The sequence below is a fragment of the Panthera tigris genome, chromosome B3, assembly GCF_018350195.1.
Source record: "Panthera tigris isolate Pti1 chromosome B3, P.tigris_Pti1_mat1.1, whole genome shotgun sequence".
In the NCBI taxonomy this organism is placed as follows: Eukaryota; Metazoa; Chordata; class Mammalia; order Carnivora; family Felidae; genus Panthera; species Panthera tigris.
This window is the reverse complement of record NC_056665.1, coordinates 37,079,715-37,092,402: the sequence shown is the minus strand read 5'-3', so window position 1 is coordinate 37,092,402 and position 12,688 is coordinate 37,079,715. Positions and strand designations below refer to the sequence as shown.

Sequence of the window (12,688 nt, the reverse complement as noted above, 5' to 3'; positions counted from 1 at the left end):
AGGCTGTTTTGTAGGGGGCAGATAAGGCCCCTGTTCTAAGATAGGGTTCTGGGGGCTGGGTGGCTTGGGGGTGTTTTCTTATGTTTTGAAGGTTTTGGCAATGGAGGAACTCTCCCCCAACCCCCAGCCTGTCCCCAACCGTTGCAGATAGCCCTCGACAGTGCTGAAAGAAAATTCCCAAGGTGCTCTTTAGGAGAGGATGAAACAAGAAAAGGCCCGTCCGGGGGCCTGGGCAGCTTGCTCACTACCCAGAAAATGCCCCTGGGAGTCCTCAGGGGTCTGACGGTAAAGCCTCTAGGGGCGGAGGGTGGGACAGGTGGGGCAGGACTCACGGCCACAGCGTATCTGGTCACGTTGTCTCTCTCGCTTTGCTGGATCACCTTCTCCAGGTCTGGGCTGTCATGGGACTCCCCATCTGTGATGACAATCATCACCTTCTTGGCCCCTTTCCTTCCGCCTTTCTGGAAAGCCTCTGAGCTGAAAACAGAGCACAGGGGGAGGGTCACAAGAGAGATGTAGGGATGCGGGAGCTCCCAGCGATCCTCCAGAGGGGCTGCCGCAGATGTGGAGACGAGCCCCCTCACCTCCCCGGGGGAGCAACCCAATAGGGTTGGGATCTCAAACCAAAGAAGAAGCTGGGTTGAGGTGCCCACACTACTCATTTGCCAGCTACTCAGATAGGTCATGTATCTGCTTGTCTTTAAAAAGTAACTTTAAAGAGCCTCTTTAGGGTCCTGACCATGCTGTTTTGGGCAAGCAGAGGGAGCGGGTGGGTTTGGGAGGAAAGTTCAAGGTCAGATGGAGACCTTTAGATACCCTAAGTTAGTGGCTCAAAAACCCTGCTGTATGTTAGAATCACCGGGGGGAGTTAAAAAAAATGCCAATGGCTAGGCCCCACCTGGGCATGTAATCAGCATCTCTGGGGCATTGCCTGGAAATCAGGCCATTTTTTCATTAAACATTTTTAAAAATGTTTTTATTCATTTTTTGAGAGTGAGAGAGAGAGAGAGAGAGAGAGAGAGAGAGAGATTGAACACAGGAGGGACAGAAAGAGAGGGAGACACAGAATCCGAAGCAGGCTCCAGGCTCTGAGCTGTCAGCAAAGAGCCTGACGCAGGACTTGAACCCTCAAAGCACAAGATCATGACCTAAGCTGAAGTCAGATGCTTAACCAACTGAGCCGCCCCGGTGCCCCATCAGTATTTTTCAAAAGAATGAATACCGGGGTTGAGAACCACTTCCCTACATACTGAAAAGGTGACAGGCCAGAGTAATTCAACACCCAAACAACAGTAATCCATAAAATACACATAATGACATCCGACAAAGTTCTGCTTTTCCCCACGAGGACTACTTTGATTCCATTTTGGGAACGATTAAATATCAAATTCCATGACAAATATTCCTCTCTCTTGCTTTTTACTTTGTTTTGTGCCTGGAGCAGGTGCTTGGCCTGCCTCTCGGGCAATCCAGCCAAGGGCAAGGGGCCTGGCACGCTGACCCATGATGCTGCAGAGAGGCTCTTACAGCTGGCAACTCTTTTCAGAAGCATGAAAACTGGCTGTGGAACCATTCTGGCTCTTGGCGCCTCTGTGGACAACCCTCCTTTAGATCATGAGGTTCTGAGTAGGACAGACATGGTCTGAACCAAAAATCTGGCCCAGCAGGTAGAATTTTCCAATAAGGATCTAAAACCAGATGTTTCCCTTAGATTCTATGTTGACCCCCCTGGGGTCTGACCCGTGGAGTTAAGCTCTGCAATGCTAGGTTCAAGCTCCGTACCACACAAATCTCTTGTTACACGGAAGCTGATGAGCTTGACATGCATGGTTTAGATGTTGACGAATTCACAAAACCTGGAATAAGTTAGTTCAGAGCATCTTCAAAGCTCCCAGTGAAGAGAAACAGACCATCTGCCATTCTCTCAGCTCTATGATGTTGTGGATATACTGGCTTAAAAAAAAAACAAAACAAAAAACCCTTGGGGGCACCTGGGTGGCTCAGTCGGTTAAGCATCCGACTTTGGCTCAGGTCACGATCTCACGGTTCGTGAGTTCGAGCCCCACCTCGGGCTCCCTGCTGTCAGCTCAGAGCCCACTTCAGATCCTCTGTCCTCCTCTCTCTCTGCCCATCCCACCCCCCTCTCTCAAAAATAAGTAAACATTTAAAGAAAAAAAAACACCTCGTATTTTAATATGAGCCATGAACTGAAGGAGGCCAGAGGCCCAATTGACATGACTACGGCGACTTTTGAGCTTAAGCCTCACCCAGTGGAGCAAGAACTCTGCTAGTTCATCAAAGGATATTCTAGATGTTTCCATAAACTCATTGAAGGATCAGGCTGAGGCATGATACTCCATATAAAAAAGTATGGCAGGGGAAAAACAGGTTTTATTATATATGGAGTCAAGAAAAATTTTAAGTTCATATTTTCATATAGTAGAATTGTGTGAATATCTGTATGCATTTGTAATGGGGTAAATATTGACATGATTCATCAGATTTAAAATTGTGATTTTCTACCGAGTAAAAATCCTCGGATTTATTCCTTTGTAAATCAGATTATAAGTTCCTTAAGAACAGTGAGAGACTTATATTTACAACAGTTTCCGTGAACCTGGAAGCCAGAATGATCTATGGAAAAGTAGGCCATATCATGTCTCCTTTCTGCTCAAAATCTTCACTGGCTCCCATGTCTCTGGGGTCCTGAGAATGGCCCACCAGCCCATCGTAATCTGGCCCTTTTGTCCTTCTGTCCTTCCAAGCCCTTCTTCCTGCTTGCTCCCCTCAATAAAAAGTGTTGAGTGAGCTCAGTTGGAATGACATCATTATCCCCATGGCCCCCAAGCCATACATGACTATTAGATTCACCTTTATGTGCATATCTGATGAAAACACTCTCAAGCCTAAGACCCTTCCGTGGCCAGTCATGGTTGTTCTAGCTACGACATTATCATCCTCACAATCTGGCTTCAATACCCCCTGCCCCAACACGAACCTCACACCATGCTCAAAAGGCTCTAAACATAAGGATTCCTTGAGTTTCCCCCTCTTCTACCCTTAGTCAGGAGGAATGTCTCCTTTTTACCTCTCCTGATTGAATCCTGGGGTCTTCCTGGGACAAGCCAAATGCCAGCCCCTCTTGGCAATCCTTCCTTGGATCCTACCCTCTCATCCTTACTGAGTTAGACTGATGCTTTTCAGAGTTTCCCTATTGGTCCAGGAGCCACAGATTACCAGCTTTGATAACCCCTCAAGTCCATGGCCTGGATCTTTTTACTTTTTCAGGTGCCCAGAAAAAATGCATCGTGAATAAGCAAGGAGAGCATTTTCCCTTAAAACACACCCCCTGTAACTTGGGACTTGGCAGGCTGAGAAGATCATATTTCAAACCTCATTTGAGGTGCAGACTGCATAGCCCAGTGGTGCTCATGAGTCACGACTGGATTCAAATGACTTGCCGGATTGCGTACTCGTAATCGTTCTGGGGGTGGTCGGCTACACCCCTGTATAAGTCACTTAGTTCACGCTGAGGAAGCAATAGCTCAGTGGGCATGGGCTTCCTCTGTTGCCCCAGCAATTTCACAAGGGCCTGATGGGGGCCCCAGGGACTCATCCCAGTGACAGCAAAACAGCAAAATGGCCCATTCCTTGTGAGGATGGGTAAAAGCCATCTTTACACAGAGGAAGTTCCTTTAGGAAAAAGTTTGAGCGAGTTTTATCAGCAAACAGAAGTTGATTAGTGGAGCCGTAACTTAATTATAAAGAATCGTAAGGTTGGAAAAAAATGTAATTGTTTGACCACCTGAAATCTCCTAAGTAGCTCCTAACTCCTAAGTAGCTCTCACACTGTGGAATTCTGTTAAACACATCAGCTAATCCTATGTGAGGTGGGACTACCAGAGAATGAGCCTGTGGTCTCAATGGCCATAGTGGAATTCATGTCCATAGGTGTAAAATGTATACATTTATAATCTATATGCCTTAGGAGTTTAGGCCTCAGCTTGAAAGATCTTGGGGAATTGCTTCTAAAATCACTCACCGATTTCAGTGGGGGTGAGCACAACGTTTTGCGTAATGGCAGTCTCACTGGAGCCAGCACAAAGCCATCTGTGAGGGCATCTTCTAGAGGTAACCTTCATTATCATTGTGAGTGAGTTCGGGTGTGATTTTTAAGGAGGCAGCCTCGTTACTCCACAACCTCAGAAGTTAGACTTACCCGTGTTCCTCACACTCCATTGATGACAGATACTCCACAGGAAGATTCTGCCCTCATGGAACCTACAAACTTTTTAGAGGGTCTCTGCGGCACAGCCCATTTTCCATAGTCGTTTGCAACAATACCTCCAATCCCAAACGTTCTTCTGTGATGTAACCTCTCCATTCCTCCATCAAGGGGCAGAGTCAAATGCTCTTCCCCTAGAATCTGGGCTGGCCTTAATGGCTCACTCTATCAGTAGAATACGACAGAAGTTATAGCCGGGACTTTGGGGGCTAGGTCATAGGCAATCTCAGAGTTCCTGTGTGGGCCCGCTGGAAAGCTCTCTTGGGACACTCCCTCTCGGAGCCACATGGCCACGTGTGGGTGCTCAGGTTGCCAGCCCACACCCACACCGAGCTCCCAGCCAACAGCCCAGAGCAACTGCCAGCCACATGGGTGCGCCATTTTGGAAGTCCAGTCCAGTCAGCTCCTCAGATGACAACAGCTCCAGCTGACATACCAGACTACCACCACAGGAGAGATGCCAAGAGAGAATTGACCAGCTGAGCCCAGCCAACCCCCAGAGATTTGAGGGGTTAATAAATTATTGTCTCAAGGTAGGGAATTTTGTACAGGATTGTTATACAGCAGTATGTAACTAGCACAGTTATCTGAGATTTAAGTAGATTATTATTATTTCTATTTGACTAGGATCTTTTTTTTACCGAGCAAATTCGATGCCAAATGCTGTCCGGGTCTCTGTTCCTCCTCTCTGCTCAATGTGGCTGGCGGCTTCTACCACATCTCTTACAGACCTGTAGTCATTGAGGTGAAATTCATGCACCACGTCTTCTCCGTACTGGACAACCCCAACCTGCAAGGCAGGGGAGAGGACGACAGAACATCTTGGTCCCTGAGAGCTGGACCTTTGGAGGTGAGGCTCCCCAGAGTCGTCTCTCTGTCTGTGACTGTTCGAAAATGAGGAAGGCTGGAGAGTACCTGGGAAGAGCAGCAGTTCGGGAAAGCTCTGGGAATGAATGGATGGCTTGGTGACACAGGTGGAAGGTGCCTCTCGAGAGGGGAGGCTGTGATTTAAAGAAAGGCCCAACAGATTCTGTTTCTTGCTGGAGCGCAGAATTGAAGCCTAAAATACTAGCAGCCACGTGGCTGGAGCGTTGTGGCATTCTTCACCGAACGCTGGAACTAAGTTTCCTCAAAACTTAGAAGAGAAGAGAGTCTTTTATCCCCAAGGCTGATAAGATATAGACAGTATTCATAGTCTCGAAGTAAACAAAAAACCTTAAAAGACTTACAGGGGGATTAGAATGAGAAAGCCTTCCTGTTGGATGGGGCCCGAGTTTATCTGGTGCCTTTCTAATGCTGGACATGCACCCACCATATCCTAAAGATGATCTTCCAGTCATGAGGAAACTCACTCCCTTTTTAACAGCTGTAGTTGCTACGGAATAATTTCTTAGATTGACTTGAAATCTGCCACCTTGTCCCTCCTATATGTCAACCCTCACTTGGCTATGACCTCCCCCTGAGTCTTCTCTCAAGATCAGTGTGTCTAATCCTCCCCTGTGCCTCACTCGGCAGGGTTCTACGTGACCTTTCCTACCTTCACTCTACCTGGTTACCTGGCTAAAGTCTTTCTTAATAGGTGGCATCTATCCCGGAAGATAGGTTTGACCAGTGAAGTGGGGCCTCCCCCAAACTGTCCCCGGATGTGCCCAGCAGAGTTGGGTGTCCTGGGCTCAGGGCCTGGCACTGACCCTTGCACCTACATCTTGCCAGCACATGCAAGGATGCGCTCCTCCCTCACCCAGGGTGGTGTCTTCCATAGGTTTGGGGAGCCCTATTCAGAGGAGGAGAGAGTCCCAGAGATGCTCACCTGGATCTGCCCAGGGCCGATGTAAAACTTCTTCAGGATGTTGATGAGGAAGTGCTGAACCTCCACCCAGGGGTAGATGCTGTTGGAACCATCCAGGACAATGACGATGTCCATGTAGGTCTGGCACCCTGGGAAGTGGGGACACGGTCATGGCTGCCCAGTGAGTCAGCGTCTGCTTTCAGTCTCTGATCCTCCAGGCGAGTGCCCAAAGGACAACAGAAGAAGGCCCCTGTCATGTATATATAATTCCCTTACCTGGGGAGCTGTCCTTGGGCTAGTGGCTGATTTGGGCGACATGAATGATAAGCCCAGGAACTCCTGGCTCAGCTCAACCACTCTGTGCTGGCTGTTCGGACCAAGCTTAAATTCAGCCTGATTGCCTCCGCTCTTCATCAGGGACTAACCTGCCACCGGCTGGGTTAATGTTTCTGAGGCAGCCATCCTGCCAGGATCAGTAGCTCCCTGTCATTTGTTTTACTGCAATGGCAGGCTGCACTTACCACATTTAGTCCAAATGAATGAGTTTCACTTTTTATGGTGTGCCGGCTAAGACTGTGGGATCCCGCATCAGACTGTGTGACTCCTGGCTTGGCTGAGCACTAGCTGTGTGACCTTGGGCAAGTAACCTAACCTCTCAGGGTCAGTTCTCTGCTGTAAAACAGGTGTGACGATAGGAGAGGGTCGTCCTGAGGAATCAAGGAGACGAGGCTTCTACAGAACTGAGCGCAAAGTCAGTGCTCAAGGAATCTTAACTGACCCTCTTTTCATTTTTTTTCCCCTACATTTTAAAGCAAACTACTCTGTGAATGTGACAATGACATCATCGGGTCAAGCGTTTGTGCATTTATCTCTGCTCTGAGCATAAAGGTTTCTCTATATTCTCGTAATATTAACATCGCGTTACAACGAACAATAAAAACCGACAAAGAAACGTTGGTACCGTAACAAATGCAAAAACCTTCTTTTAAAATCTGAATAACTTCGTCCTCTTTGTCAACAGTTGGGGTTACTTTGCAATTAGTTGTCCCGATGTGATGTGATATACACTACACGACATGATATCATGTGGAAATACTGGGTATCTGTTGACTTTTACTGGAGAATTTTCACACTGTTGTAAAATCTACTTTATAGCAATATGGCAGAAGCCTTTTGTGTGTTAACGATTCCAGTAACTCCTGTATCGTGAAGGTGCGCTCTGATGAAGTCAGTGCCCACCAGAGACAAGAAGGTGCAGGCTTTGTGTCTGGGAGGGCATTTTAGAAGCGTTTGGGTGACTGGGAGGCTCACAATCACCTCTGCTTTAGAGTCGTGTAGACGTTCTTGTCCCCACCTGCACGCCGTGTGCAACGTGTGATGGCCCAATACTTCTGGGCGGACAGCACCAGATAGCTTTGTCCTTTTCCAGGCTGGTTTAGCTCCACGCCTGTGGACCAAGCAGCTGTGCGGTGCCAGTGGCCACAGCGGCGACCACGATAGCAATTCCTTAATTAGGGGGAGTTCCTAATCTAGCGGTAGGAGCCAGGTTTCTCTTGTTTTTTAAGGCATCTTCATTATTAGAATGCATTTATTACTGCTGATTTCTTTCTTGCAATTTCACATTTTTCTTTTGAATCATCTTGAGAAGAACTTTGCTTTACATCTATGGCTCCTAAACAGGGCTGAACACTCCGGTGAACACACACACACACACACACACACACACACACACACACACACACTCACACTCACACTCACACATACACACACCCTGGGGCTTGTCCCAGATATACTGAGTTACAGCTTCCAAAAGGGGTGCCCTGGGACCTGTGCTTGATAAACTCCCAGCCAGATGAGCAGGCCTCCATCAGAGGAGCTTCCGGAGGCCTGGATGGTCATATGTTGGCCTGGGGTGAGGTTCCCTGTTCACAGCTCATGTGACTGACCTTGGGCCTCCTCCCCAGCCACAGCACCTCCTTTCCCTTGGCCATTCTGGGAGCATAGAATCAACACCTCCTCCTTTCCCTTAAAAGAACCACTTTCCAGCCCCTGCTGGCTGATGCTCCCTCCCCACCCACCCCCACCCACCCCCACCCACCCCATGCATCATCCTTCCATCTCTGATTGGGCCATGTTGTTTGCAGGGAGGCTGCTGTTAGCCAGAGGTGCTAATCCCCTCAACCCTCAATAAAACGGTTAGCAGCTGCTTGGGTGATGGTATTCAGCTCAGAGGAAACAGTGAGGCTCGGAGCCAAGTAGTTTGGGCTTGCCGGAGACAAGGTCTGAATATTTTTCCCCGGATTTTCTCGGCGGGTGGGGAGTGAGTGGGAGGTTTTGTGTTCCATGAGGCTCTGGGCAAGCGGGGTGGAGCCTCCTGATATCCAGGAACACCAGTTAGAGGGGACTGTTACCAGGGATAATTCTGTTTTCCTTGGCCTTCCACCTACAGGCAACTGCATTGCACAACATCAGAGGGCACCATTCACATTGTAGTCTAAGTGAACAACGTCCCCAGAGTTGTGCTGTGCACAGCTTGCCTGCTATACATAGCTGGCCCAGCATCCCCTCCCCCACTCACAGTGGGTTTGCAGTGAGCCTCTCTAGTTGCCAGGATTGTCTTCATAACCTCGGCTCACTTGCCGCCTGCCATCACTCTGGGTAACCCGCAGGTTCTGCATCAGGGCAGGGCTAGCCACAGGTTCTGGAGAAGGGTGGAGCTAAGCAGGTTCTGGATCAGGGCGGGGCTAGAGTCCCGGTGCGGCTTTGTGGTGGTGATCAGAACTCAGAGCCTCCCGTGACTGTCAGCCACCCTGCATGGATCTACAGATTTGAAGCTACTTACTTTGGAGAGCGGGGGCCACCGTCTTGGCGAACCTGAAGTTGGAGTTGACTCGCGAACACATCCCTGTGGTGTAGTAGGAACTCCCACACTCGTGAGACCAGAGGGGGCTGCAGGCCTGTGAAACACAGTCCAGACCCCCAGTCAGTAGGGGTCTCTGGGAGGGTCCAGGCCCAATAGCCTTTGGCCCAGCCCAACCTCCATGACCCAAAGCATCCTCTGACTATTGGTACTCCCAGGATTTAGAGAGTCTTCTTGGAGTCTAACTGAATTCTTTCTTGCCATAATGTGTTCTAGTTCCCTTGGTTTCGGGTGGAATAGAGAAAAACTAATTTTGGAGTCCTCCTTTGTTGTATTTTCAAGGGTCCCATTCTCGACTCCATCATCTAGAGTTATGACTCTACCCTACCTGCCCACCCCACCCACCACACAGGATCATCCATGGGAGTGGACCCTTCAAGGTCACTAGAAGAGCCTCTCTGAAGAGGTCACCTGAACGTCCTTACTGAAAAGACTTCCAGGTCCCAATAACATGCTCATGCCTCTTCGCGGGGAAAGAAAAAAGAATGTTTCTGCTTTTTTCCCTGAAATTTGCTACCCAAAATATTGATGTCAGCTCCTGATTTAAAGACTGATAAGTCCTCAGAGTCAGGGTCATTAAAAATGAAAGCCCAGCTCCATGTCTCCATTTTTGTACTGTGCCAGGAAACGCAGGACTAAAGTTTGTGCTGTAATTTCCTTTGGTTTGGAAAAATAATTATTCCATTTCTAACCTCTTTCTTTGATTAACTTTCTTTTCGTACTCAGATTTTAAAGGTTTAGTTTTATCTGTGTCCTCTGTTGAAGCTGCAGTAAATTATTTCTGGAAGTATGGGGAGAATAAAGAATAGGAGGGTGGGTGATAGATTATGGCTAGAGGGATAGATGGATGGGTGGATAGATGATGGATGGATGAATGGATGATGGATGGAGGAATAGTGGATAGATTATGGATGGTGGGTAGATGCATCATGGACAAATGGGTAGGTAATGGATGGATGGGTGAGTGGATGAAGGACGGACGGATGGATGGATAGATGGATGGATGGAAGGATGGAAGGATGGCTGGGTGGATGGATGATGGATATCAGATAGATGGATGATGGATGGATGGATAGGTAGATAAATGATGGATGGATGAATGGGTGGATAGATGATGGATGGGTGTAGGAAGGGATGGATGGAAGGATGAATGAATGGGTGGATAAATAGATGAATAGAGAGACAAACAATTGGTTGGGGGATGGACTGATGAGTGAAGTGTGAGTGGATGAATAAATGAGTGAATGAGTGAACAAAAGTTGCTATTTATGGGTGCCTGGGTGGCTCAGTTGGTTAAGCATCCAACTCTTGATTTTGGCTCAGGTCATGATCTTATGGTTCGTGAGACTGAGCCCCGCATCGGGCTCTGCACAGACAGTGTGGAATCTGCTTGAGATTCTCTCTCTCCTTTTCTCTCTGCCCCTCCCCCTGCCCACACTCTCTTTATCTCTCAAAATAAATAAATAAACATTTTATAAAAGGTTTCTTAACCAATGCACAGGGACTTAACCAATGCACAGAAGCCCCAGAGGGTGTATCACACCATCCTTCTTGGGCTTGCTTTCATCCCACCTTGTGAAGTAGGTGAAATCAACTTGGTAGGAGCATGACAAGGAGCCTCAGAAAGAAAAGGGAGTAGCAACAAAGCCCCTGACAGGTCTGTGTGTGGACAGGACCCAGGGTCTTATTTGCCCTTGGCTGGGATGGTGAAAGGCTGTGGGGCCAGCCATACACCGAGACATCTCGGGGCTTTCCCTGGCAGGGCTACTGTGCTCTCCTTAAGCCCCTGGGCATCCCAGTCATCTCGTTGTCCTGGTGTTTGGTGATCCACACCCTGGACGTTCCATCTGTCCGTCTGTCCAAGGACAGCCTTGGACAAGAACGAAGAGTGACACAAGCCCTCCTATCTTAAAATGAGTGGATCATTTTATTGGTCTTTCTGGGTAATTTTTCTCTGAAATCCTCTCTTGCAGCCATTTCTAGAACTATCAGTCCCAGCAGGATCCTGTTTTGAATCCCCAGCATCATCCAGCTCGTGGTGGCAGGAAGTAGGCAGTGCCCACCATGATACCTACACCCACACTTGCTGACTGCGTGTAAAGTGCGCATGCACTCGCGTGGGCAGGGTGCAGAGACCTGAGAGCAGCTGTTTCTGCCCCAGCATCACGTTTACACTACTCACTGGCTTATCAGCTCTCCCCGACCAGCATTAGGCCCCAGCAGGGCACGAGCTCTGTTGACTGCTGACTCCCCAGTGCCCGGCATGTGCTCAGCACATCGTAAGTGCTCAAAAAATTATAATTTAAATGAAGAAATGTCCCCAGCACTTCAGTGCATGCACCCCCTCTGCTTTCTTTCTTGCTAAGACCCATTGTCTCTTCTTTATCTATTTTTTAAATGTTTATTTATTTTGAGAGAGAGAGAGAGCGAGCAAGAGACAGAGAGACAGAGTGCGAGCAGGGGAGGGGCAGAGAGAGAGGGAGACACAGAATCTGAAGCAGGCTCCAGGCTCCGAGCTGTCAGCACAGAGCCCGACGCGGCGCTTGAACTCACGAACTGTGAGATCATGACCTGAGCCAAAGTCAGACATTCAACCGACTGAGCCACCGTGGTGCCCCCATTGCCTGGTCTTTAAAAGCAAATTGAAAACCTCCTCCAGAAAGCCTTCCCATTTAACTCCGGGTGGCCGTCACTCTGTGTTTCTTCCCTCAGTTGTACTAAATCTGTGTTTTCTACTTATGGCTTCCCTCCAGAGTCTTCTTAGGGTGTGTGGTGTTTCTCTGATTGAACCTGGAGCACAGATTTGGGCTCCGCCTCAGAGGAGCCCCCTCACCCCCTGGCTCTCCTGGCCCCAACCAAAGGGTCTGGTGGGGGGGCAGGAGGGGCTGGGGCTTGGAGAGAGGGTGGAGTGGGTGGCTCTTACCAGGAAGCTGTTGTCCTTGGGGTTGGTGGCCAGGCTCAGGCCAAGACGCATGTTGTCCTTCCGCTCAGACACGTTGGAGAGAGTGACCCTTCCTGGGGTGGGAGGGAGGAGCTTAGCCTGCAGCCCCACCCCCACCCTGGCCCCAGAGCCTGCCACTGCCATCAGCCACCCGACGTGTTTGTGGCAGGGTCAGGCCCGGGCAGAGTCCTCCCCAATTCCCCCTGACCCTCTAGAGCCCTCGCTCGCCTGCACGTCCATGCAGCCCTTCACGGTTTACGAAGGCCTTGCCTAGACCTGGTCTGATTACTTCTTCACAATTCCCTGAGAGATGAGCAAACTGAGTCTCAGAGAGGCCAAGCAACCTGCCCAAGGTCACACAGTCTGCACACGGCAGAACTTTCCGTTGCCCCATCCAGCCTTTTTCCTCCTCCAGACATCTGAGTGGTCGCTAGCATTCCCCATGTCCTCCGTCCTGCACTTCCCAGAGCACCCGACTGAGGCTGGCTTCCTCTCTGCAGTGTCCCCTCCACATCTGCCCGCAAGCCAGCCTGCCATCAAAACTTGGCAGTCCGTGTCCTACTTGTGACTCTGCTTCTCTGCTCACCAGATAAACTGACACAGGACAGCCGATTCTCTCGCGGGTAGCGGGAATGTCATTCCGTGGTTGGCCACCAAGAGAGCTCAGTAGGCAGGGTCATCGGCCAACTGAGTGTCGGGAGAGGGTTGTGGCAGAACAGAACTGCTCAACAAAATTCTGTTAAGGTTGTACTA

At 49.3% G+C, this 12,688-nt stretch overlaps 1 protein-coding gene across 1 annotated transcript in view; it reads right to left on the bottom strand.

Moving 5' to 3' along the window:
* ITGA11 (integrin subunit alpha 11) overlaps nucleotides 1–12,688 on the bottom strand; it is an 89,536-nt gene that overhangs the window by 44,604 nt on the left and 32,244 nt on the right. Inside the window, 5 exon segments of the mRNA XM_042988522.1 lie at nucleotides 333–477; nucleotides 4,927–5,075; nucleotides 6,096–6,223; nucleotides 8,917–9,031; nucleotides 11,918–12,009. Coding sequence (XP_042844456.1) covers nucleotides 333–477; nucleotides 4,927–5,075; nucleotides 6,096–6,223; nucleotides 8,917–9,031; nucleotides 11,918–12,009 — 629 coding nt within the window.